Source organism: Adiantum capillus-veneris, chromosome 12 (genome assembly GCF_014529385.1).
Source record: "Adiantum capillus-veneris isolate H3 chromosome 12, ASM1452938v2, whole genome shotgun sequence".
NCBI classification, from domain to species: Eukaryota; Viridiplantae; Streptophyta; class Polypodiopsida; order Polypodiales; family Pteridaceae; genus Adiantum; species Adiantum capillus-veneris.
The window spans coordinates 107,771,954-107,796,295 of NC_140942.1; the positions used below are offsets into that span (position 1 = coordinate 107,771,954).

Below are 24,342 nucleotides of genomic sequence, written 5' to 3' on the forward strand. Positions count from 1 at the left end.
TGGGGTAGAGAGTGCATGCATTGAGTGGGCAATGTCTGATGTCACATCATCTATAGTATCGAGACCATGGAGCAGAGATGCATGTGTGTCTAGGTGCGTACATCACACCACGAGTGCCATTGTTTAGGGTGGAGTTCACATGGGTTTCCAAGAGGCCATCTTTGGCTAGGTGAGAGCAGTGAGATTCTAGGTTGTGGTTTAGTTGGCCTTCCAAAGTGTTGTATGTGTAGGATGGTCTCAGCCTGACAAGCTAAAGAGATTTCCCCCATGTGTCTTTCGTGTCATTTGTATCTTCGATTGACATTATGTTGATCTAGGTTGTGTTACATGCACTTTATGGGTGGTGTGATTCACTCTCGCAACATTGGCGCCGTTGCTGGGGATACAAGGACTTAGGTAGGTATTCCTACTAACACTCGTGTGATGGTTGCTTGCTTTAGTTTTGGCTAAAGAAAGCATTTTTCTTAAGTGGATCCGGAAGAGATTATTCCAAGATCAAGTGGATAGGTAGAAAGCGTTGGAGAGGGGGAATGGGGAGAACGCCCAACTCGCCAACATGGTTGCCTCCTATAGCCCAGGGCACACACTGCACCCCAATCCACTTTGCGAGCACCTTCGACTCGCTCGATTCACCAAACTCTCCGCGCACACGCGCTCACATAGACACACTTGAACTCACACAACCCGCACCCATCTGCAATAGCCTTTGCGCGCTCCAACTCATTCAAAACACCACACGCACTCTCTCTCTCTCTCTCTCTGCAACACTCCGTAGGGGCGGCACACACTTGCCGACACGCCCGCACGCATACACACGAGAGCAGAAGAGAAGGGGGAAAGGGGGGATGAGACCGCGCAAGAAACTTGACTGCAATGGCGTAGTTCTTCTTCATTCACGCAAGAAACTGTACAATCCTCATCGCCGCAACCGGCGTGGACCAAAATACACGAAAGGGCGAGCTCCGCTCAAGCCCGGCTTCAAGGACTCCATGGCCTATGCTCCTCGTGAGCTTCCTATGGCTCCAAACGAGCGATCAGTCCAACAAGCCTCCAAAAAAACCCCCTAGTTTTTAAAAAAAAACGTTTTTTTATGTGAGAGCTAGACATTTTTAGCAATTACGCCTTTTTGCCGCCATGTGGCGCTCCTTTTGACCTCTTGAAAATTGGGCTCGAACTCCCTCTTATCACTCTCTCATGAGGACTCCCCCTAGGGAGCAACGACGGCGCCGTCGTTGCTCATAGGCGGGTAAAAAACCTCCTTCTCAAAAGACTTTTGCAACGAGGGCCACTGCCCATGTGAAACCGGGCTAGCCACGCAATCATGCCACGTCATCACCTTTCCCGTGCGGGCGCGCCGCCCTTGGCGCCACCTGCCTTGGCCAAAATCTCCGCGGATCGCCACTGTGCGCCGCGCGCAGTGTTCATCTGGGCCGCCCACTGTTCACAGCGCCCACGGCCGCCGACGCCATAGCCAAGAGCTTGCGGAGCTCTCGCTCCCCACACTAAATCACACAATATCAAAAGGCCCAACGGCCTGGCCTTTATCCACTGCCGGATAGGTCCCTTCCTACACATATGGGTTATATGCTTGGCCACGTGGCAGCTCCCAGTCCCTTGAGCCCTCAAGGTCTTTGCAAATTTTTTTGAGAACACTTCCACAAAGGGCCCACTTTCCCCAGCTTGCAGAGCCTGCCAAACATCACCTAGTGGTCCAACTCCCAAGCAATCAAGGCTCACTGAGATTTCATATCTCCGGCTACAAGCCGCATAGTCCTCATCTCATCCCTATGCTAGGAAGACCTCGAACCGAGGTTATAAAAACTGACCAAATCACGTGACGCTCAACCTGGGAAAATGCACCTCCTCTTCCGACTTCAATCATCTCACCGCTCCGGACTTCGAACAATGCGCCGTCGACTCTGACTAGGTCCACATGATGCATACTTCCACCGAGAACCCTGGCAAACCCATGAAAACACCAGCTGGCGCATTTCCCAATGCGGCCCATCTGCCTCGAAACTGACCCCTGTCAAATCTTCGATGGCCCCTAACTTTCCATCCACAGCTCCGATTCTCGATCCGAGAAGACTGGCATGCTCCACAACTCGAGCACTACACACATATGCACTGACATCAGCCCAGGCCACCTGTCCCTAGCTGCCCTGTCCGTCGGAGATCTGCTACACACTTTAGCTTTAAACCGCAATATCTTGAGCCCCAGGGCTCCGTTTGACGAGCCGTCTGGACCTGCTCAAAAAGCACACCGAGCACCACATTTTTGGCACACAAAACTATCATTTCGGGCATATAGGGCCATATCCCTGTTTGGCCATCTGCAACATACCGTCGGCCTAAAAAGCCGCATCAAGCATACATCTCCACTTCCACCTAGCTGCAACCGCACTTCACAGCTGCATTATCACCTGGGCCTGCATCTGCTCGACCACATAGCCCCGCTTGTGTCCATTTCTATCGTCGACAGCATTTGGCTGTACCATCATTGCCCACCCCCTCGTTGAACATTTATGTTCAACCAAAAGCATGCACACTACACACCACAATGGCATAGCCTGGCCAACACTGAGCAAAACTACAAACCACACCACAAACTGTATGTACACCCTATACATAGCTCCTGGTTGCTGCTCATCAGGCGGGTTGCCCAACCCCCTGCAGTATCTGCTATTATCCTCCAGGATCAAACACCTGGCATTGGCCATCACCATCCACCTGCTGCAGCTCTCTGTAGAACTGCTCCCAAACACCAACCCAATAGTGCATATAAAATGCACCCAACATCTCCTCACTGCTCCACACAGTCACTAGCATCCAAGCATTCAAAAGAGCACTTCCGTGCTCACCACTTTGCCCAACGGCCATACCAACACTGCCACCAACATCAGCATACAAACCTGACAAACCTGACCCTCCCTCCCAACCATGTAATGTGGAGGCACCCTCCACGGACTCCTGTAACTGGCGAATTGCCCACTGTACCGCTGCACTGACAAGCATGGCCTTCAACATCTCAATGCACACCTCCATTGATGGCTTCACCGCATCCACAGCCTGCTCTTCCTCATCCATGGCAAAATGCACCTGCTCATCACCCAAAGGCCTCTCTACTGGCACCATCTCATTGCACTCCAAACCTGTGGCGGCCTCGAGCATTGGCTCCTCAAGCTCATCCATGCAAACAGAGCCACATGGCTCAACCAATGTCTCCTGCAGACCATCCTTTGTAACCTGCTCACTTTCCACAACCATGGCAGCTTCCTCTTTGTCCAAGCTCCTCACCTGTCTCACGACCAAAGCCCACTGCATGGCCACTTTAACCAACATCACCATTAGCATGGTGCCACACAAGACCTTTATCTGTATACCATCATCCCCAAGCTTGGGCACTTCCACCTGCTCCTCAGCCATAGTGGCAACCATCACCTCTTCATGCACATAGCAAGGCAGCTTTATCAGCACCATCTCAAGCTCACTGGAGTCTGTCTCCTCACCATAAGACGCGGACTCGTCCTCTCTACCCGTATCCCACAAACTCGAGCTCAAACTCCCATCACCATCACTACCATAGGCCAACTCGGCACCTGTATTCACATCCTTTAGCAGCTCCAAAAAAGCTTGGCTATTGCCAACTTGGCCTGCACACTCTCTTCATCAAAATCCAAACTCTTGGCATCTCGGCCACAATCTGCCACTTTCTCAAGCAAACCCTCCACAAGAACAGGCTCTACTGCCTCTTCAAGCTTCACTTGGCACTTGGTATCTGCCATCTTTTCCACACAGAGGCTCTCCTCAACACATGGCTCGCCCTCGTTGGCAAGCGCATCCACCATTGGCACTAGCATCCTGCAAACAGGCACTTCCACACAAGCAAAACTGGCCATCGGCCTTACCTCCATAGGCTCCACAACTCGCACAACCGGCACCATCCTCGACGGGCTCACAAAACACTTCACTGCTGCCTCAACAGGCGCACAATTTGCCGGCTTTAGCAAGCCAAGCTCCATTTTCCTTCTCACCTTGCGGCTCTTTAACCTGGCAACGTGGACCGCTTTGACATAGCACTTCGGATCTTCATCATCAACCTTTTCTCGAACGACAGGATGCAAACAAGCCAAAAACTTTTCCAATTTGAAGGAGTCGCCGTTAACCACATGCGTAACAGCCACCAACTGCTTCCAACGAGCTTCGAACTCAGCCACAAAAACCTCAAAATTAGCACTCACATCTTGCCGCAGGCCTTTGATTTGCGCTTCCACTTCATCAATCGATAACACCTTACGAAACCGCAACAGAAACTGCTCTCTAAAACTGTGCCAAACCCGTTTGTCTGCTGCCTGCAGACCATCAAACCAAAGCTTTGCTTTTCCTCGCAGCACCAAGGGCAACGTATGCACCTTGTCTTCATCACCTATCATCTGCAATGACAGTAGGAATAATTCATAATCTGCTAGCCAGTCATCCGCATCCTCGCTTCCGCTGAAGATCGGGCCACTGCTTTGCCACATCCTTGCTTCCAATCACATTACCGGGGAGCTAACAATGCGCTCCTCAGTGGGGGCACTAGAAGATGGAGAGGGGGAATGGGGAGCACGCCTAGCGCGCCAACATGGTTGCCTCCTATAGCCCAGGGCACACACTGCACCCCAATCCACTTTGCGAGCACCTTCGACTCGCTCGATTCATCGAACTCTGCGCGCACACGCGCTCACATAGACACACCTGAACTCACACAACCCGCACCCATCTGCAATAGCCTTTGCGCGCTCCCACTCATTCCAAACACCACACGCACTCTCTCTCTCTCTCTCTCTCTCTCTCTCTCTCTCTCTCTCTCTCTCTCTCTCTCTCTCTCTCTCTCTCTCTCTCTCTCTCTCTCTCTCTCTCTCTCTCTTTGCAACACTCCGTCGGGGTGGCACACACTTGCCGACATGCCGACATGCACACACACGAGAGCAGAAGAGAAGGGGGAAAGGGGGGATGAGACCGTGCAAGAAACTCGACTGCAATGGCGTAGTTCTTCTTCATTCACGCAAGAAACTGTACAATCCTCATGGCTGCAACCGGTGTGGACCAAAATACACGAAAGGGCAAGCCCCGCTAAAGCCCGAATTCAAGGACTCCATGGCCTGTGCTCCTCGTGAGATTCCTGTGGCTCCAAACGAGCGATCAGTCTAAAAAGCCTCCAAAAAAACCCCCTGGTTTTCAAAAAAAACGTTTTTCTATGTGAGAGCTAGACATTTTTAGCACTTAGGCCTTTTTGCCGCCATGTGGCACTCCTTTTGACCTCTTGAAAATTGGGCTCGAACTCCCTCTTATCAATCTCGCATGAGGACTCCCCCTAGGGAGCAACGACGGCGCCATCGTTGCTCATAGGCGGGTAAAAAACCTCCTTCTCAAAAGACTTTTGCAATGAGGACCACTGCCCGTGTGAAACCGGGCTAGCCACGCAATCATGCCACATCGTCACCTTTCTCACGCGGGCGCGCCGCCCCTGGCGTTGCCTTCCTTGGCCAAAACCTCCACGGATCGCCATCGTGCGCCGCGCGCAGCGCCCATTTGGGCCGCCCACTGTTCACAACACCCACGGCCGCCGACGCCATAGCCAAGAGCTTGCGGAGCTCTCGCTCCCCACACTCCATCACACAATATCAAAAGGGCCAACAACGTGGCCTTTATCCACTGCCGGATAGGTCCCTTCCTACGGATATGGGTTATATGCTTGGCCACGTGGCAGCTCCCAGTCCCTTGAGCCCTCAAGGTCTTTGCAAAATTTTTTGAGAACACTTCCACAAAGGGCCCACTTTCCCCAGCTTGCAGAGCCTGCCAAACATCACCTAGTGGTCCAACTCCCAAGCAATCAAGGCTCACTGAGATTTCATATCTCCGGCTACAAGCCGCATAGTCCTCATCTCATCCCTATGCTAGGAAGACCTTGAACCGAGGTTATAAAAACTGACCAAATCACGTGACGCTCAACCTGGGAAAATGCACCTCCTCTTCCGACTTCAATCATCTCACCGCTTCGGACTCCGAACAATGCGTCGTCGACTCTGACTAGCTCCACATGATGCATACTTCCACTGAGAACCCTGACAAACCCATGAAAACACCAGCTGGCGCATTTCATGGCTCCACACTTTGGAATATGCTTCATCATGCTCATATTTGCCTTTGAGAGAATCCAAAAATTCATTACGAAGTTCCGTCAACAAGAGAGAATTGATCTCCGACATACGATTTAGAGCGTCAGCCACCACATTGTATGGACCTTTACGATACAGGAGCTTGGTGTCATATTCCTGAAGAATCTCGGCCAGCCTGGCTTTCCGACCCTTCAAATCCGATTGTTGTGGAAACCATTTGATGCTTTCATGGTCAAACACAATCTCAAACTGAGCACCATACAAATAATGCCGCCATGTTTTTAAGGCAGACAATATTGCATAGATTTCGCGCTCATAAGCAGAGTAGTTTTGCTGAGCTGCATCAAGCTTCTTGCTTTCAAATGCAATTGGCCGTCCGTCTTGTAAAAGGACTGCTCCAATAGCACGGTCACTGGCATCCGTTTCTAAAATGAATGGTTTCAAAGGATCTACAATAGCTAGTATGGGAGCTGTAGCTAATGCATCCTTGAGCGTATTGAAACTGTGATGTTGAGCGGGTCCCCACTGAAAAGCTTTGCCTTTGCCTTTCAGTTGATCCATCATGGGAATATCAATATTAGCATAATTTTTAACAAACCTTCGGTAAAAACCTGCAAATCCTAAAAAAAATATGTAACTCTTCCAAATTTTTAGGAGAAGGCCATTGCCGGATTGTATCCACTTTGGATTGATCCATATATAGCCCATTAGCTGAAATAACATGTTCCAGATAGTGAATTTCTTCTTTGCCAAAAATCACACTTAGATTCCTTGGCATATAATTTATTTGTTCGTAACAATTCGAACACCTGCCTGAGATGTTGTAAGTGTGCTTCTTCAGAAGCACTGCAGACTAGAATATCATCAAGAAAGACGATGACAAATCTGCCCAAGTACGGCTTCAAGACACTATCCATAAGTGTCATGAATGTTGCGGGCGCATTGGTTAACCCAAAGGGCATCACCAAGAACTCGTAGTGTCCAAATGTTAGGTGCAGCGGAATGAATGTTTGCGCTTTGCTCAAGATGAGTGCTCCGAACTGTGCTCAAGGTTCCTTTTGTTCTTATGGAAGGTAGAGCCTTCCGTTCTTAATGAGAGAATGCTATGATCACAAACAAAGTGAATGGACACTATGCGTGCATGTGAATGAGACTGATAGATAGAGAGATACGACACCAGAGACGTTGTAAAACCATCCTCCGAAGGCCCCACTCTCGTTGGCGAGAATGGTCTACTATTGATTGCACAATTTGGTACAAATGATATGCATGAGACTGATGCAAGTCTAGGCTATGTTGACGATGACGATGGTGATGACGAAGTCGACCTAAGGGCTGAAATTTGCAATCTTTTATCTACTAAATTCTGACTCTATGTCGGTGACGATGTTGATGACGATGATGCGACGACCATGCGCTGAAAACGCAGATCCTTAAATCTGCGTTTGCCGGGCTGAAACTGTAAACCTTGCGGAAACTGACGTGCGGCGAGGAATTGCTGCGGAAAGGTGAGATCTATGAGGTTCGAGACTTGATCTGCGAAGTCTAACTGCTGAAAACTGCAAACGCTGGTCCTAGGGCTGATTCTGTCGTGATAGATCCGCAAAACACTGAGGTTGCTGGCAAATGCAAAAACGCTAGGGGCTGAAATTGGTGTTTCTGTCGCCGGGATTTTGTAGATGCAAAAACGCTAGGCTGATCTGCTGTGGTCTTGTCGCCAGGGATCTGCAAGGGCAAAACACTGGCTGATCTGTGGTGTCTTGTCCAAAAACGCTAGCCAAGCTGCTATAGAGCAAAAATGCTAGAAGCCTTTGGGGTCCTGTTGAGAAGGTGCCTGTTGAGAAGGTGCCTGTTGAGCGGTGCTCCTGCTGCCTCTTCTGCCATTGAGTGCTAACTTGGGTTTGCTTATATACAAACTTAGCAAAATTTCCCTACCTACTTTTGTTGGAAAGTAACTTAAAAATAATAAGTGAAAATACCAATAAATAGGAAAATAGGCTAAATGCACTGGAAAATTCCCCTAACTGATGCTAATGGATTCTGATGGGAATTCCGATGATCATGCTGTGTTGAACCGGAGGATATGCATCTAAGCTAAGTGACTGGGCATGCACGGTCTACGAATAGACTCACAAAAGTGCCAGATCACTTCTAATCTAGACTTGACTGGACTGACTGAACCCTTGTCGTGCTGTAGCTTGTCCACGGACACATAGGGTTGGATGTGTCACGTGATATCTCCTCCTTTTCAAAGTGAGGTACTGGTACCGAACTGTATGGCATCGAGGGAGATCGCCAATAGCATCTGGAATCCTGGAAGGGACTCTTCGCCGGCCCACTCTGATGTGTGGGTTGTGCGGTACTTGAAATTCATAAAGGTATGCAATGCTTGCTTCTTTGGGCCGCGCCGAAAGCGACACAAAGTCGTTTGAATCTCCTTTCTTGTGTCAACTGCGTCTAGAGATCTGCTTCTTTCGTCTTCAAGAATCTCCATGGCTGAAAATTCCTGAAACCATCTCCAACACAAAACCATGAACATACCCATTCCATGTAAAGTGAAGGAAAAAAATATTGTCTTTGCTAAAGACTGTGTATGCAATGTAGATGAACATAGAGACGGAGTGATAACCCGTTCATCAAACATATACAAACAATGCGCTCGAATCTTTTCTGTTTGATCGAAATCAATCAACTGTGGCAAATCACAATGGAAATGTCCATGCTTGGTGCTCATACAATCATGTGCTCTTTCGGAAACTGTGTCATACCAAGGAAGAGACATGGAATGCGACTTCCTTACATACAACCTTTTCAGCTTTTCACGCAAAATCCGCATACATTCGTGCTCATCCATGAGAGAAACGTGCTCAACATACAATATGTCATGCCTAGGAAAAGGGATCACATAACGATGCTGACTAAAATACAGGAAACCTTCACGAATGAAACACTCGAAAAATACGTGCGTATCAATCATGCGAACACATAATAATTTCTGTGATGGTTCTTTGGATCAAGGCTTGAGAGCCAAGATCGGTTCGTCCTGAATGATCGAATCGTCCTGTGGGGGTTCTTTGGACCTCGACTCGAAAGCCAAGATAAGATCTTCGCGATTGATCGAATCTACAACGAGGTTAGCTTCGCTAGGAAAAGCATCCACTAACACATCATCCTTGTGAACAATCACATCATCTTCATGCAATTCATCATGCTTGTCTTTTTCATCCAAATCATAATGTAAATCATTATCATTTAAAGCATCATGCTTCTCATAATCATGCAAGTTCTGTTTGTCATGTTGTGGAGAAAAAGAGACTGAGAGAGTCTCCTTATCTCGAATCCTTTCAACCTTGTCCTGCATATTAGCAATGAGAGATGGAGAAGGAGCAGTGTCCACTCCATGAAAGACAGTCGGAGAATCACTGTCGGCATTGAGAGTTATAGTGTTAGCCAAAAAATTTATGAAAGCATCATTATCACGAAACCACTTAATGCCTAAAATCATATCACATCCTGAGAGAGGAGAAACAACAAATCTTCTAGTGAAGGCAGTCTGTTGAATTGTAAACAACACATCAAGGCACTCATCCGTGATGAGAGCGTCCATACCGGGACAAAAGCCAGAGACCTCGATAGGAGATCTCAGACTAACTTTGAGGCGGGCTCTCTCAACAAGAGAAGAACTGATCACATCATGCATACTAACTAGGTGAAACAATATGACAAAACGGTGCTCCGACGTACGACCATAACATTTAATGAGAGAATCATCAATGCGAGGGTAGTGAGAAACTTTGGGCACACCCGTGTTATCATTCATTGCATTGACAGATGTAGTGGGTGCTGTGGGTTCTTTAGATTCATTCAATTCAAGCTTAGGACATGTTCATTTTATGTGACCCTTAATGTGACAATGAAAACAACGACCTTCCTTAGAATAAGTGCTTTGTTCTTCCGACGTGATGTATCCTCCTACAATTCCTTGTGCTACCTTTTCATTTGGAGTAAGCTTAGGTTTAGCAATTGTGTTAGCCTTACCCTTAGATTCATTGGAAGAATTATTTGATGAGAGACTGTTGAAAGATTAGTTAGAAGAGTTATCATTCTTACCATTCTTAACGTTCTTACCGTTCTGAGGGTTCTGAGAAGTCTGCGAGGTACTTGTGGAAGTCTTGTTCTCCTTAGGCTTTCCCTTGTTGTGTTTCATCTCCTGCGCGAGAGCAATCGCTACCGCCTTGTTGAGATCGATTGGATCAAATATCTCGACATCGTACTTGATATACTTGTCCAATTCAAAGAGAAATGCCTCTTTGCGTTCATCATCCGACATGCGTAATTGGGTACCTAGCTGCAAAACACATTTAGAAAATGACATAACTCGCATACCATTTTGCTTGAGAGCGCGCCAATCGTCCTTCAATCGTGCGAGGTACTAAGGTGGCATAAACCGCGCCTTGAGCTTGTCTTGGAAATCAGCCCAACTAAAAGAGAGGGGCGTGAAATCGTCGGTTGCCTCTAGGTGCGCGGCTAGCTGTGCCTCTTGCCATGCGTGGTACCAATTGATGGCATCACCGGCAAGGTACATAGCTGCCGTCAAAACTTTGCTTTTTGCTGTCGTCTTAGTTGTCGCAAAATAAGCATTAAATTGATGCAACCAAGAATGAATAACTGTAGCATCCATCTTACCGTCATACTTACTGAAAGTCAACTTTTATGTAACTGGATGGTTGGAATCCGCATCGTGGTTTGCGCCACTTGAGGAACTCCCACAATCTTTGGGTGGTTCGATCTTCGAGGCTAGGACTTGGGCAAGCAATTCTTGATGGCGAAGCTCCCTTTGAGCTTCATGCTCGGCGTCCCTTTCTACTTTTCGTTCATTTTGTTCATCGCGCTCACATTCGAGAGCAAGTCGATTTTCTTCTTGTTGTGCGGCAAGTCTTGCGTTTCTTTCATCGCGCTCACGCTCAAGAGAAAGGCGCTTGTCTTCCTGTCTATCCATCATTGCCATCATCTGCTTGACCATTTCCTCCATAGGGTTTGGAGCACTTGGTGGTGTAGATGGCGAAGGGGGAGGGTTGAAGAAATCATCTCCGGGTGGGGACGAGTCTTCGTTGCCTCTCTCATGCTCATCACCTGTATGCTAAGTATCCATTCCGCTTCGGGTGACGACCATGCACTATGATCTTGGGGTCTTAAGCTCGCGAGGACCTTGGGTTCTTGAGGGTCTTGAGGGCCTTGATTCTTGAGAATCTTGGGTTCTTGAGTCTTTAAGGTCTTGGATTCTTGGGGTTCTTGAGGTTTTCTTTCGCTTGCAAATCGCGTTGGAGAAGGATCTTCTCTTCACCCGAATTCTACTCTTTTCTGCAGGCGCACCCCTTGGCGGCCTTGCGTTGACACCAAGGTTGCTTTTTCCCACCTCACGTCGATTGACCGGCCGCTAAGTGCACGGTCCGCTCTCAATGAGTGAAAAGAGACACAAGGGGAGGCTGGACAAGCCCTTCTTTCTTGGGATTCCTGTCACTCTTCAACAAAACATGATTAGGAATCGACACGCCCAAGCGAACTTGGGTTCGTGCGACCTCAACAAACAAAAAAAAATTATTATGGTTCTTTCCTTGAGTTATGCTGAACACTGCCAAAGCTCTGATACCAATTTTAGGTGCAGCGGAATGAATGTTTGCGCTTTGCTCAAGATGAGTGCTCCGAACTGTGCTCAAGGTTCCTTTTGTTCTTATGGAAGGTAGAGCCTTCCGTTCTTAATGAGAGAATGCTATGATCACAAACAAAGTGAATGGACACTGTGCGTGCAAGTGAATGTGACTGAGAGATAGAGAGATACGACACCAGAGACGTTGTAAACCCTCCTCCGAAGGCCCCACTCTCGTTGGAGAGAATGGTCTACTATTGATTGCACAATCTGGTACAAATGGTATGCATGAGACTGATGCAAGTCTAGGCTATGTTGACGATGACGACGGTGATGACGAAGTCGACCTAAGGGCTGAAATTTGCAATCTTTTATCTACTGAATTCTGACTCTATGTTGGTGACGATGTTGATGACGACGATGCTACGACGATGCGCTGAAAACGCAGATGCTAAAATCTGCGTTTTCCGGGCTAAAACTGTAAACCTTGCGGAAACTCAACGTGTTGCGAGGAATTGCTGCGGAAAGGTGAGATCTGCGAGGTTCAGGACTTGATCTGCGAAGTCTAACTGCTGAAAACTAAAAACGCTGGTCCTAGGGCTGATTCTGTCGCGATAGATCCACAAAACACTGAGGTTGCTGGCAGATGCAAAAACGCTAGGGGCTGAAATTGGTGTTTCTGTCGTTGGGATTTTGTAGATGCAAAAACGCTAGAGTGATCTGCTGTGGTCTTGTCGCCAGGGATCTGCAAGGGCAAAACATTGGCTGATCTATGGTGTCTTGTCCAAAAGTGCTAGCCAAGCTGCTATAGAGCAAAAACGCTAGAAGCCTTTGGGGTCCTGTTGAGAAGGTGCCTGTTGAGCGGTGCTACTGCTGCCTCTTCTGCCATTGAGTGCTAACTTGGGTTTGCTTATATACAAACTTAGAAAAATTTCCCTACCTACTTTTGTTGGAAAGTAACTTAAAAATAATAAGTGAAAATACCAATAAATAGGAAAATAGGCTAAATGCACTGGAAAATTCCCCTAACTGATGCTAATGGATTCTGATGGGAATTCCGATGATCATGCTGTGTTGAACCGGAGGATATGCATCTAAGCTAAGTGACTGGGCATGCACGGTCTACGAATAGACTCACAAAAGTGCCAGATCACTTTTAATCTAGACTTGACTGGACTGGCTGAACCCTTGTCGTGCTGTAGCTTGTCCACGGACACATAGGGTTGGATGTGTCAGGTGACACCAAACCTTGTTCGAAGTGCAGTTTTGGGTATATCAGCAGGTCGAATACGGACTTGTTGATAACCTCACCGCAAGTCTATTTTCGTAAAAATGCAAGCATGAGTGAGTTTGTCGAACAACTCATCTACTCGTGGCAATGGGTACTTGTTCTTAACCGTAACCGCATTTAAGCCACGGTGGTCTACGCACATGCGCATACTGCCGTCTTTTTCCTTCATTAATAGGATAGGAGAAGCCCATGGTGAAGAACTGGGTTGTATAAACCCACTGCTAAGGTAGTCAACAAGCTGGCGTTTCACCTCAACAGCTTCAGAGTAACTCATACGGTAGGGTGGTTTACTGACAGGTTTACAGCCCGCAACCACATCGATGCTATGTTGCACCGATCGTGCCGACTGTAATCCTGGTGGGAAATCATTAGGAAAAACATCTTGAAATTCCTTTGATAATTTTTGTAACTCACTAGCAATGTTTGCTTGTTTGGAAGTAGCCATTGGTGGAAGAGAGGAGAGAGAAGCATGCGGCGTTGAGGATTGTTCAACAGATTCAATGTTAGAGAGAAAATGAGACAATGAGTAACACAAGAAAACTTGATCTATTTCATTATCAGAAATGACCTGCATAAGCTCAGCTGTACATATCAATGGTGTAGAAGGTACATCCTTCTCTCCTAACAACAACACATGTGCGCCATGGGATTCGAACATCAAGTTGTTGTGCTCATAGCTACACTTCAGTGATGGTCCTAAGCTATGCAACCATTCCCTACCAAGGACCCCGTCTGCCCTCTCCATGTTCATAACGTGAAAATCCAAGGATGTGGAGTAACCTTGTACTTCCAACAGAACAATTCGAACTTGAGTATCCCAAATTTCGGTATCATGTCCATTCATCATTGCTACCTTGTAGCGGTGGGTACTCGGAGTTTGAGGCAATTTGAGTTTTTTCACCAATCCGTAATTGATGAAATTGTGAGTAGCACCGTCATCTACTAAGATGCGCACCTTGTGCCCTTGCAGAGATCCGTGCATACGTACTAACGAGGAATCCCCATCCCCGAGCAAGTACTTCCGAGCAAACAAAAAACCGAGCGAGATAGGTTAAATAAGCGAACTTGTTGTATCTTACTTTGTTTATAACAAAAGATCCATAATGTTAATTTGTTCACAAACGTAAATGGAAAATTTAAGAGAGGCACTTGAACTAACCTAGCCACCAAAATACTGACAAAAGAAATTGAATGAAGAACATAACCCCAATCTTCAATAAGATTATGTAGCAAACCCATTGCATCTTACATTGTTTAAAACAAAATAGTGTTCTTTTTTTACAAACACATATGAAATTTACAAGAAACAATAGAATGCACTCTCAAAACTTGTGCTAATCTCTCACAAACTAGGGCTTATCATAAGTAGACAAAATATTGCTAGGGCTTATCATAGGGCTGATCTCTCTCAAACTAGGGCTTATCATAAGTAGACAAAACACCGCTGCATTTCAAACTACATACCACACAAAGCCTTTACATCTAGAGGCACTTTAACTATTGCTGCACATTTGGCCGTAATCCTCCCAAAGCTTGAAACAGCTCCACCTTCGTTAGGGCTGCTTGGTGCATGAACTCATGGGCATGAGAGTCCAAACCCAAAATTTGGAGAAACACATAATAAATATTCTTGAAAGGCACATATGTCAACCTCTTGGACTCTCTCTTTTGGAAGTCCTCACATGTACATCTTGGAAAATCAGACAATGTCACAGAGTATGAAACTCCCTTTGCCCTTGACCCCTCTGTGCTAATGTAGAAAACATATGTTTCAGTGCACACAACAATAACCTCTTTAACTAATGTTGCTACCATGCATTTTCCAATATCAATTCTGGTATGAAATTCTTTTGTCAGCTTTGAGCGCCATTTAATAACCTTGCCATCCATGTATTTGGGCCGAAAGGCACTTGTAACTCTATTTGCTGCTCGAATGCCCCCATTCACAGTTGCACATTCTACCCCATGTTGTTGTTGAAGTACAAATCCATTTGCTTGGAGTTGTTCTACCTCATGTGGTAGTAGATTTGTACCCTCTGTGACCCTGCAAACCCCTGGTGCAGGTCCAGGTGGCCCCACCACCATGTCATAAATCTTCCATGTGTGCATGTTACTAGCATTGCAGAACCATACATAACCCTCAACAATCCCCCCAGGCTTTGATCATGACGAGGGATATTTTCTTCGACCCCAAAAGCACGGTGCAGCTACCCCAGAATTAATATTAGGCGAGCCTTGATTAATGAATCGTCCACATCTATCTGTTTGATCTTGAAAAATTCCAAAACATATCATTTTACGTCCAGGTTCAGTTCTCCTAATTTCCCATACCGTTTTTGCAACAGTCACCTCAGGCCAATACTTTGTTTCCCCATGTGCACGTGCATACTTTGTTCTACCAATGGGTTCAGTGACTGTGACATACTCGGGCCTATGGCTATCATCCTCTAGCACAACACCAGCATCCACAAAGATTGGTCTCTTTTTCTTTACACTCTTCTCCCTTATATTTGACCTATTCATCTCTGGACTTTGCAAACCCATTTCGTCCATTGAGCAGTGTGTAAGATTGACCAACTTTGTTGCAGCCGAGGAAGTGGATGAATGATGTAAAAATCTTTGCGCAAGGTCTTGTATTCCAGGACCACTACATGTCTTTGCACCTTTAAGGTATGCATTGTACTTAACACTTTGTAGTACAGCCATTGCCATATCTACCCCTGCGGCTTCATATAAACTAATTTTCTCTTTGAAACCAAAGCATGCCCGCATGCTAGCATGTTTACTCTCAGACAAGTTAGTGTTTGGCACAAAAATGCCAGACTCATCTTGCATAAAAAATCTTCCTCCCCAATGTGAAACTCTGATATCCCACCAAGCCAACCATGTCTCCAAACATGAAACTTCACCATCAACAGCATGCCCTGCTCTCCAAAAGCGACGAAGCTCTCCTTTGCAAATATCTGCTTGATTCTCTAATGGTGCATTTCGCCATTTTCGGCATTTAATTTTGTGTTCCTCTTGTGAGGAAGGTTTGATACACTTAGTAGTATGTCGGATCATGGATTGCTCCCAATGAAACATGCAAGACCTTTCCTTAGATGGTACAACCTTGTTGGGACCCCCAAAGTAAACTGTTCTGATTGCTATCCAATTTGCATTAGCCTCATCAGACATGAAACCTCTGAACTCAGGCTTATCAAATCCTTGATCTTGAACCACCTTATTGAGCATCTTCCAAAACTCTATCTGTGCAAACTTATTCTCCACAGTAAACTCACATGTTGCAATTGTCATAAGTTCACGAACAAACGGATCATAAACATGTGCAGACATTGTGGGCCATCGTTGCACACGATGCACATGATCAAAGTGTATCCACATCTGCTCAAGATTTCCACCCGGACGCATTCGATTAACCAGATCAACTCCACTTCCTGGCCCAATTATTGACATCTTGAACACATGTGGTTGCTGGGAATTTCCAAGTTGACCATGGAAGAGAACATCATGTATATATGGATACCTACTCTTACTCTTCAAGTCAAGCACTGATTCTAAGCCTTTTTCACTTATATTTTTTGATCTTTTGGCGCATTCCAAGCTTCGTTCAATCCTTTGTCTACTTGACAAAGGTGTGATTGTGTCTAGAAATTCAACAAACTCACAATCTTCAATATATTTGGTGTTGTCTGCATTTTCCATTACAAGCTTTCCCATGATCATATCCTGAGCAGTCATGTGCTCGAGCTGTTTGGCTATAGTGAATGGTTCTTGAGCAGCACGAGCTTGAAGCACTGATGCTACTTTTCTCTCATTTACTCTTGACCTCCCTTCCGCACAAGGATGTTGATGCTCACCTAGATGCAACACACAACGGGTCCACTTTTGTTTCTCCCTTGGCATACAATAATAAATAACTGTAGGACATGTTGCCACACACTTTGGCATTTTAGAGCAATGATTGCATGTCAAGGGGCCCTATTCAGATGTTAGCATGCCTTTTGGAGATGACTTTGAAAGCCGGCCTCACCAATGAAATTCATTGTAGAGTCCTGTCCTCGAGTAATATGGACAATCAATGTTGACACAACATAAGTGACCCGAGCATCGACTGAACCTAACGACCCCTGAAAAGGTATCACTGCTACATGTGACATATTCAATCCACATGTGGTCATCATGTCTCTGTTCCATCCCAATCATTCCATTAGCGTGACCTAGAGAGGGCAACTCAAATGCAACATATCCATCATAAAACACAGGAAGCTCTTGAACTTGAATGATATCTTTAGCTTGTTTCAGGGCCAAGTACAAGTTGCTCTGCAAAGGCATTGAGCGTATAATATCAAGTACGCTAGAGCAGCCATGTGACTCGGCATCTGATTCTAAATCGACAATTACTAGAGGAGCCTTGATTCCATTGTCATGTTCAAGAATTGTCAAGCGAACCTTGAAGAACTGACAGACATCATGATTCAGAAGGAAGACCTCTTCACCACTAATAGACTCAGTAACTTCCATTTTTACTCGTCCTCCACTTAGTGTAAGTGGATGTAAAGTAAACGCATTAGTTAGCTCAAAATGCTGTTTCACAGAAGAGACAGAAAGCGCATATGTGCTGCCTTCAAAAATAAGGACAAGCTTTTGACCAACTTGTGGCCCGAATACTGTAATGTGCCTAGACATTGGAAGCAATCGTCTTAGAGAAGTGAAAATCTACAGATGGTAGTCGTTATTTCGGGCGTCATTCTCCAAAAAGAGATGCAGACGGCTTGGATTCATAAAACATGATCACCGAAATGTTAAGCAAATCCGGTTCAAAATCTAAAAAATTCAATAAAATCTTGTTAATGAGTAAAAATCTGTAAAATCTAGTAAAATTGGTCCTCTAAGTAACTTGACTTATGCCAAAATCTTTTAAAATTTTAATAATTACTTAGTAAGCCTAATGAGGTTTTGCCAAATGAAGCCCATACATTGAGCCACGTGGATGAATCACCACCTTACGATGCTAGAAGAAAAAGCAATGCAATGCATAGCCTCCTACTACTTTATGAATTTACTAATGCTTGTCACTCTATTAAAAGGCCAAGGGCCTTATAATAGATGTATCCTGCAAAATGAGGGATAGTGCCGGTGAGAAAAGTACTTTGAACTATTGTATGCCACAGATCGAGACCCTTTGAAATATGGAGGTTTTATACTCCTAGAATGTATACCTCACTGTGTCGATCACAAATGATCTCTATTGCAAGAGGTTCTTGGGCATGTCTCCTATTGTGATGAGATCGTTTTTGTTTGACATGTATGTCTTTGAGGATGAGTGGTGTGTGTTCTTAAATGTATACTTCTTAAATGTATGCATGCCTCTGTGAAACGCGATCTCTCTGTGAAACGCGATCCCTTCTACGTGCGTGCCGTTTGCTCTGTTGCGCGTGCGTGAGAGGAGCCACAACTATCTACCCGTAGGAGCGCGCGCCGGCGCGCGGTAGTTTAGGCAGGTACACAGCAAACGAGCTTGTCTCTTGCTACCCTACACAAGGCCAGCGCAGACAGGTCAGGCAGGTCCGATTTCAGCCGGTTCAGGCGCAATAGGTCAGCGTTCAGGTAGGTCACGCAGTCCGATTTCAGGCAGGTTCAGGCAGTCCGATTTCAGGCAGGTCAGGCAGTCCGATTTTAGGCAGGTTCAGTTGCAGCAGGTCAGCGTTCAGTTAGGTTGGTTTAGGCGCAGACTGGTTCAGCACAGGCGAGTTCAGTTAGCCATAGGAGCGCGCGCCGGCGCGCGGTGGTTCAGGTAGCTTACGTTCAGTGACAAGCTCAGCAGGTCCGTGCATTCCGGTTTCAAAAGAGTGTGGTTTCCGGCTTTAGAAAGGGCTTTGAGAAAGGGCTTTGAGGGCTTAGAAACGGATTGAAAATGGCTGGTCGAAACTCCGTGTTGACTCAAAGGGGTCGTCCACCTACAAGGTACTCAATGATGCTCAATGCAAACTTTGGTCTTTAAAATTGTGTGATTCTTTGCTTTGAAAGTGATGAGTAAACTCCGAGCTTAATGCATCCTGAACTTAGCTTAACATTTCCCTTCTATATTAGCTTGGCTTTGAATGGGGATATTGCTCAATTTAATATCAGTTGGTTCTACAGCATGCAGTATGACCTCTGCGTGCATTTGATGTATGGAGACTCCGGCTAATTAGGTAGTTTGTTAGCACGTGTTTGTGATACATTTGTTCAAATGCTACCCATTTTAAATACCACGTTTTCTATGCATTACGAGGGGCCGAGATACTGTAAACAATCGATTATAAACAGCTTTGTCATGGATCTTCGTTGGTTTGTGATGTTTGGCAAATGCTAGGGCATGGATCATCACAAACTCTCTAGGCCTTGTTTGCATATTTAAGCACTTGAATAAATACATCTTTTTGATGGCATAGAAACACTCTACTTGGCATAGAAACAATAGTTGATCTTTTACTATAACTAGTACTTGTCTCACAAATGTGAAGAGGGTGTATACACTATGATGGCTACTAGTATATGTGCGTGAGTACTATCTTTCTGAAAAATAAAAAAATAGCCAACACGCATATAAACCATTTACTTTATTTACATATGCATTGTCTTATGATATTTGTACTAAATTTGTTGCTTAATGTGTTGCTTCATAACTTATGTTTATGAAAGAATTTTAAAGACCAAAATTTTTCAAGTGAGAAGCCATTATGGGCTATAGTATTTTTTGAAATAATTCTCTATGTACAAAGGTAGCTCTGTCCAATTTTTTTAAAGATTTCTATTGTATTTTATTTCAATATGGTGCCATATATAATTTGACTCTTTTGTAAAATTATTGTCTCCATGTTTTTTGTTGATGTTGAAACAACCCGAAACTGCATGGAAGATCACGAAGGGGAAGGAGTAACAATGCTTCTCTTTATGGCCAGGTAGATGCTAGTGATCAAGTATCTTCAGTCTCAGCTACTGACATGATAGAGGAAATTGAGACACAAGGTGAGGAGGTTCTTTCCATGGAAATGGGACAGAGCTCTCTACACGAAGTTGATGATACTTTAGCCCCCGAGGAGAATGGTTTACAGATTGTTCCATGGGAGATAATGGATGAGGTTACCGCAGCTTCTGAGATGGAAGATGAGCAAAATATCTTTATGCATAGAGGTGCTGACATTCTTGAAATCACACGTGTTTTTAGTTGCTTCGATTGTCCCTCCATTCCTTTATGTAGATTGATTCCATATGCGAGAGTGAGAGGTTTGAGAGATGATCTCAGTGGATTGAAGGCGGCCTTTGCAAAAGAAGGTTATATGCCAGAGAAAGGAGCATTCATTGTCTCTTTGGTAACATGCAAAAGAGAGGAGAGTTTTGTAAATAGTATGTGTTCACACTTTTCATTTTTGTATTGATGTCCACGTGCTGTGAATGTTGTTTGAAGTTTGACTTTGTGAATGTTCTAAATGAGATAAAGGCTACATGGGATCCTCTTTGGAATGGAATCAATAAAAAATTTGAAGCCGAGTTAAAAAAACAAAGAAAGTTTCAAGATCTCACAAATCACATGTTCTATGTTTGAGAAGGGAATCATCGCACCGTGGCTTGGAGGGAAGCGATAAAAGAGAAGTTCTCCACTTCAAAGGAGAAACGTTGTCGAGTCCTATGCACCATTATAGATTCCACTAAGGTGCCAGAGATTGCCTTGCTAAGCAGTTTACAATGAATGAACTTGTAAGTGTTGATGTTTCTTCTATTTTTGCTAACACTTGAATGTGAGTATCAAATGGTTTTTTGGTCTTTCAATGCAGCATGAACACTCATGCTCTTGTTGTCACTCATCTTCGTGAATTGATTGTCAATACGACACATATTTGTACAGCGGACCATGAAATGTATCTAAAGGGTTTGCCAGATAGAGATCAAAAACTTATTGCCGCTGTACGGAAGAAGAATGCCAAAGGTACAGAGCCTTGGTATCCACTTACGCGACGGTACCTTGGAAGATTGTTCTATGACATATGTGTCAGACTAAATGATTTTTACTCTCATTTAAGTGCATGATTTCAAAGCTTGTTAACGTATATTTAATTTTAGATTCAAATGACAAAAGAAAAAGAAAAGCGAGTTTCTCTTATCAAACAAAGCTTGTCTGCAGAAGAGCATCAGAAAGAAGAAGAGAGAATTTGTGAGGAGATTACTCACAAATATCAGGATCGAATTGGAAAGGTATGTAGATAACATGAATTCACGGCATTCTCTTGAGAAAAACGTGCAAAAAGTTACTTAAGTACTTGTCATATGCAATATTAAAGTTTTCGGTTGCTTAACATTGTTGATCCCAATCTTGGGACGGATTGGCTAGCAAGAGTTTTGTATTTGAAATGGGGTCTTGATAGTTGGGCTACGTTGGAGAAGCTGAACTTAATAGCACTTCAAGACGCCCCTGTGCAAAACAAGATTCATTGGGTTTCATTATTGGAAGCAGACAAGATTACAAGGAGTGCGTATGGTCTGAAAAAGGGAGATCACGTCTTTCGCATGCAAGTATAGCTATGATTAAAAGTACTAAATATATCATGCCTTTATATATAAGTCTAACTTTGTCTCCTCTTTTTATTTGGGATTGTAGCTGGCTTCGTAGAGAGGGTTTTTTGGCTCGGGTTTTTCAGAGGGCATTTCAGATTGTGTCAGATCTTTTGGATGTGCTAGGCGGGGTGCCTTTGCAGCATGACTGCACTCTTGCATTCTACTTTGAAGAAATTAAATTTGAGGCGAGGCCCTATCTATTTCCAATAGAGGTGTCTCTTGGAGTGAAGACTAAAGATATCGATAAGCAGGCATTAAAGAAGGTGGATACATTGAGAATGGTAGCACAACGTTTGGCTTTCAGGTGAATCACTAACTGACTTAGATATATAATATTCGTTGTTATTGTTTCTTACATTCGTGTCACCTAATTGACCTTTGTAGATTCTTCATGTTCTTGGTTACCAAGAGTGTCTTGCCTGCCATGCCCTTTCTGGCTAGACAGTGGACTCAGCTAGCGATCCAAGACACAAGCATGTTTCCCTCTACTATGCACACATTGACTCCTTGGGAGATAGATAGTTGTCCATGGTGGATAGATATGGAGAAGGGCCATGTTCTTGGACGTGAAAGAGAGCTACAAGAGATGATATTGAAGGACACTGCGATGAAGGTTCCTCCAGTGGACATAGTAGAAGAGAGTCGTGCAGGTATGTTTGATCATGCTCATATTTACCTATCTAAAAGTTACAATGCTCTGATTTGAAGTTATCTATTTTAGCAATGCGCAACTCACAAAAGGAAAAGGAGAGGGTTGTGGATCAGATCATTGACGAGGAGGTGGAGCCACCTCCAGGTAAACTACAAAAACATTTGTTAATGATTTCCTTCCACGTGGTTGATGCATGGCTTATCAAACCTCAATGTAATGTCTCAGTTGCTCCTGGCACGATCGTGGCTCGAAGGAGTATCTCTTTTGTTTATATTATGGAGTCTCCATCTCATTGTCTCTCTAGTTCTATGGATACTCGATGCATGGCTATTGTTGGGGACTACATTGCCATTGCTGTAGACTATAGGGCGGGGATCCGTAATCTTGCATGGGTCCCTGTACACGAGTATTTCGTGTGGGCATGCTCTGACTCTATCTTGTATACCCGCGGCACGAAATCAGTTTCATGGGCTGCAGATTTGATTTTCTTAGATCTTCCATTTGGTGGGTCCCTCTTAGGCTCCTCTACTTCTCCTCGTTGGGACATTTGCACCGAGGATCATGTACGTGCTGGTGTTCATTTGGCATTCTCAACATTGGCGAATTCTGGATGGCTGTTGATCATGGTTTCTTTGGCAGGTCTATCTTGTATATAGTCATGCAAAAAAATTGTAATATTTGTGGTATTTATTATTGATATTTAGTTAAAATAACAGGAGAGGCCGTTGGCTGGGTGGAGAGATTTTCTCGTGCTTCGGAGATGGTGGTTCATCGACGCATTGTAGTGCTCCATCATGGAGCGTATGGTTATGTGGAGAGTTTTGGTGGTCGTGTGGAGGTGATACATTTGTTTTTACATCAATATTTTAGCACTTTGTCTTGTTGTTTGCTCTAATCGTGTGTCTTGTTTTGCAGTGTAATTGCTCTATGCTATTTATGATTCACAGAGTGGGTATGCGTCCACCTTGCTTTGTATCAGAAAGCGCTCCCTTGTTCTCCCATCTTGGTATGCACTCTTCGGATTCTTTTATGGTGCATCACCTTCCGGAGCTCTCTCAGGCTAGATCATTATCAGGCGAGCCATTGCGAGGAGGACTGCAACGGAGCCATTCTTTCATTGCATGTTTTGTGGAGCTGCTTTGCCGATGAGGAGGTATTTTTTTGGAGCTTGGATGTGGCACAGCCCCTGTACTAGCAGCTTGCTTGGCTTCAGGACAAGCATGTGTTGCAGTCGACATTGATGAGCCACTGATTTCAGGATATGTGTTACCGTTGCTTCGCCCTAGAAAGCGGGGCAGAGAGGAGGCGTCCACCTCTTTAGATATTGATGATGAGAGTGACATGCCATCGCGTGTCAATCCCTTTGACGACTAGTGAGGGTCCCTCTTACTTTTGACATTGACATTGCTCTCTTCTTTTTTGTCACTATTTTTGTATTAGCGTTGGTATTTATTGATCATCGATACTCCCTATATTACTTGTTTGGTGTTTAACTTCAAAATATTTTTTTTTTATAAATGGAAGTGCATTGCCGGTCTACGCAGAGCAGATGGCTAGAACCATGGCAGCAGATACGCGGTACAATTCTTGCATCCCTGAGAGGTATCAGAGACATAACGTATTCATCGATGATGAGTGCGAGTCATCATAAGAACAATGGATTTATAACATTGGTGGATGTTAAAATTCAAATTCATGTCTTGTTGTGTTCAGAAGAATCTCGTTATATCACGATGGAAACTTTTAACAGTTGATGTTCTAATATCTTGGATTGTGGATAAGTAGTATGTACTGTTTTGATGGATTTGGTTAAGGTTTAAAATCCTCATGTGAGGTGCTGTGAAGCCTTATGATTATTTTTGAAATATTGCTTCATGTACAAGGGAAACTATGTCCAATTTTTTTTAAAAGTACTTTGTTTGTTTTGCTTTCTTTTTTGTGAGAGGAGGCATAATGGTTATGGCCATTTTTATTATTTTTTCAAGCGGTGATA

The 24,342-nt window shown here is 44.7% G+C and overlaps 1 protein-coding gene across 4 annotated transcripts in view; it reads left to right on the forward strand.

The window, feature by feature from the left end:
- Nucleotides 1-24,050, forward strand: part of LOC147446289 (sugar transport protein 2-like) — a 30,455-nt gene extending 6,405 nt beyond the window's left edge. Inside the window, exons 6-13 of one of the 4 annotated variants that reach the window (XM_086525542.1) lie at nt 21,267-21,337; nt 21,508-21,651; nt 21,741-22,001; nt 22,082-22,347; nt 22,419-22,493; nt 22,575-22,988; nt 23,066-23,187; nt 23,265-24,050. In XM_086525542.1, the coding sequence (XP_086381668.1) occupies nt 21,267-21,337; nt 21,508-21,651; nt 21,741-22,001; nt 22,082-22,347; nt 22,419-22,493; nt 22,575-22,988; nt 23,066-23,187; nt 23,265-23,498 (1,587 nt within the window). In that variant the 3' untranslated portion in view covers nt 23,499-24,050. Of the gene's footprint in view, nt 1-21,266; nt 21,338-21,507; nt 22,002-22,081; nt 22,348-22,418; nt 22,494-22,574; nt 22,989-23,065; nt 23,188-23,264 lie in introns of all 4 variants that reach the window. The other 3 variants (XM_086525541.1, XM_086525543.1, XM_086525544.1) reach the window with 3 other exon arrangements.
- Nucleotides 24,051-24,342: the final 292 nt, after the last annotated feature.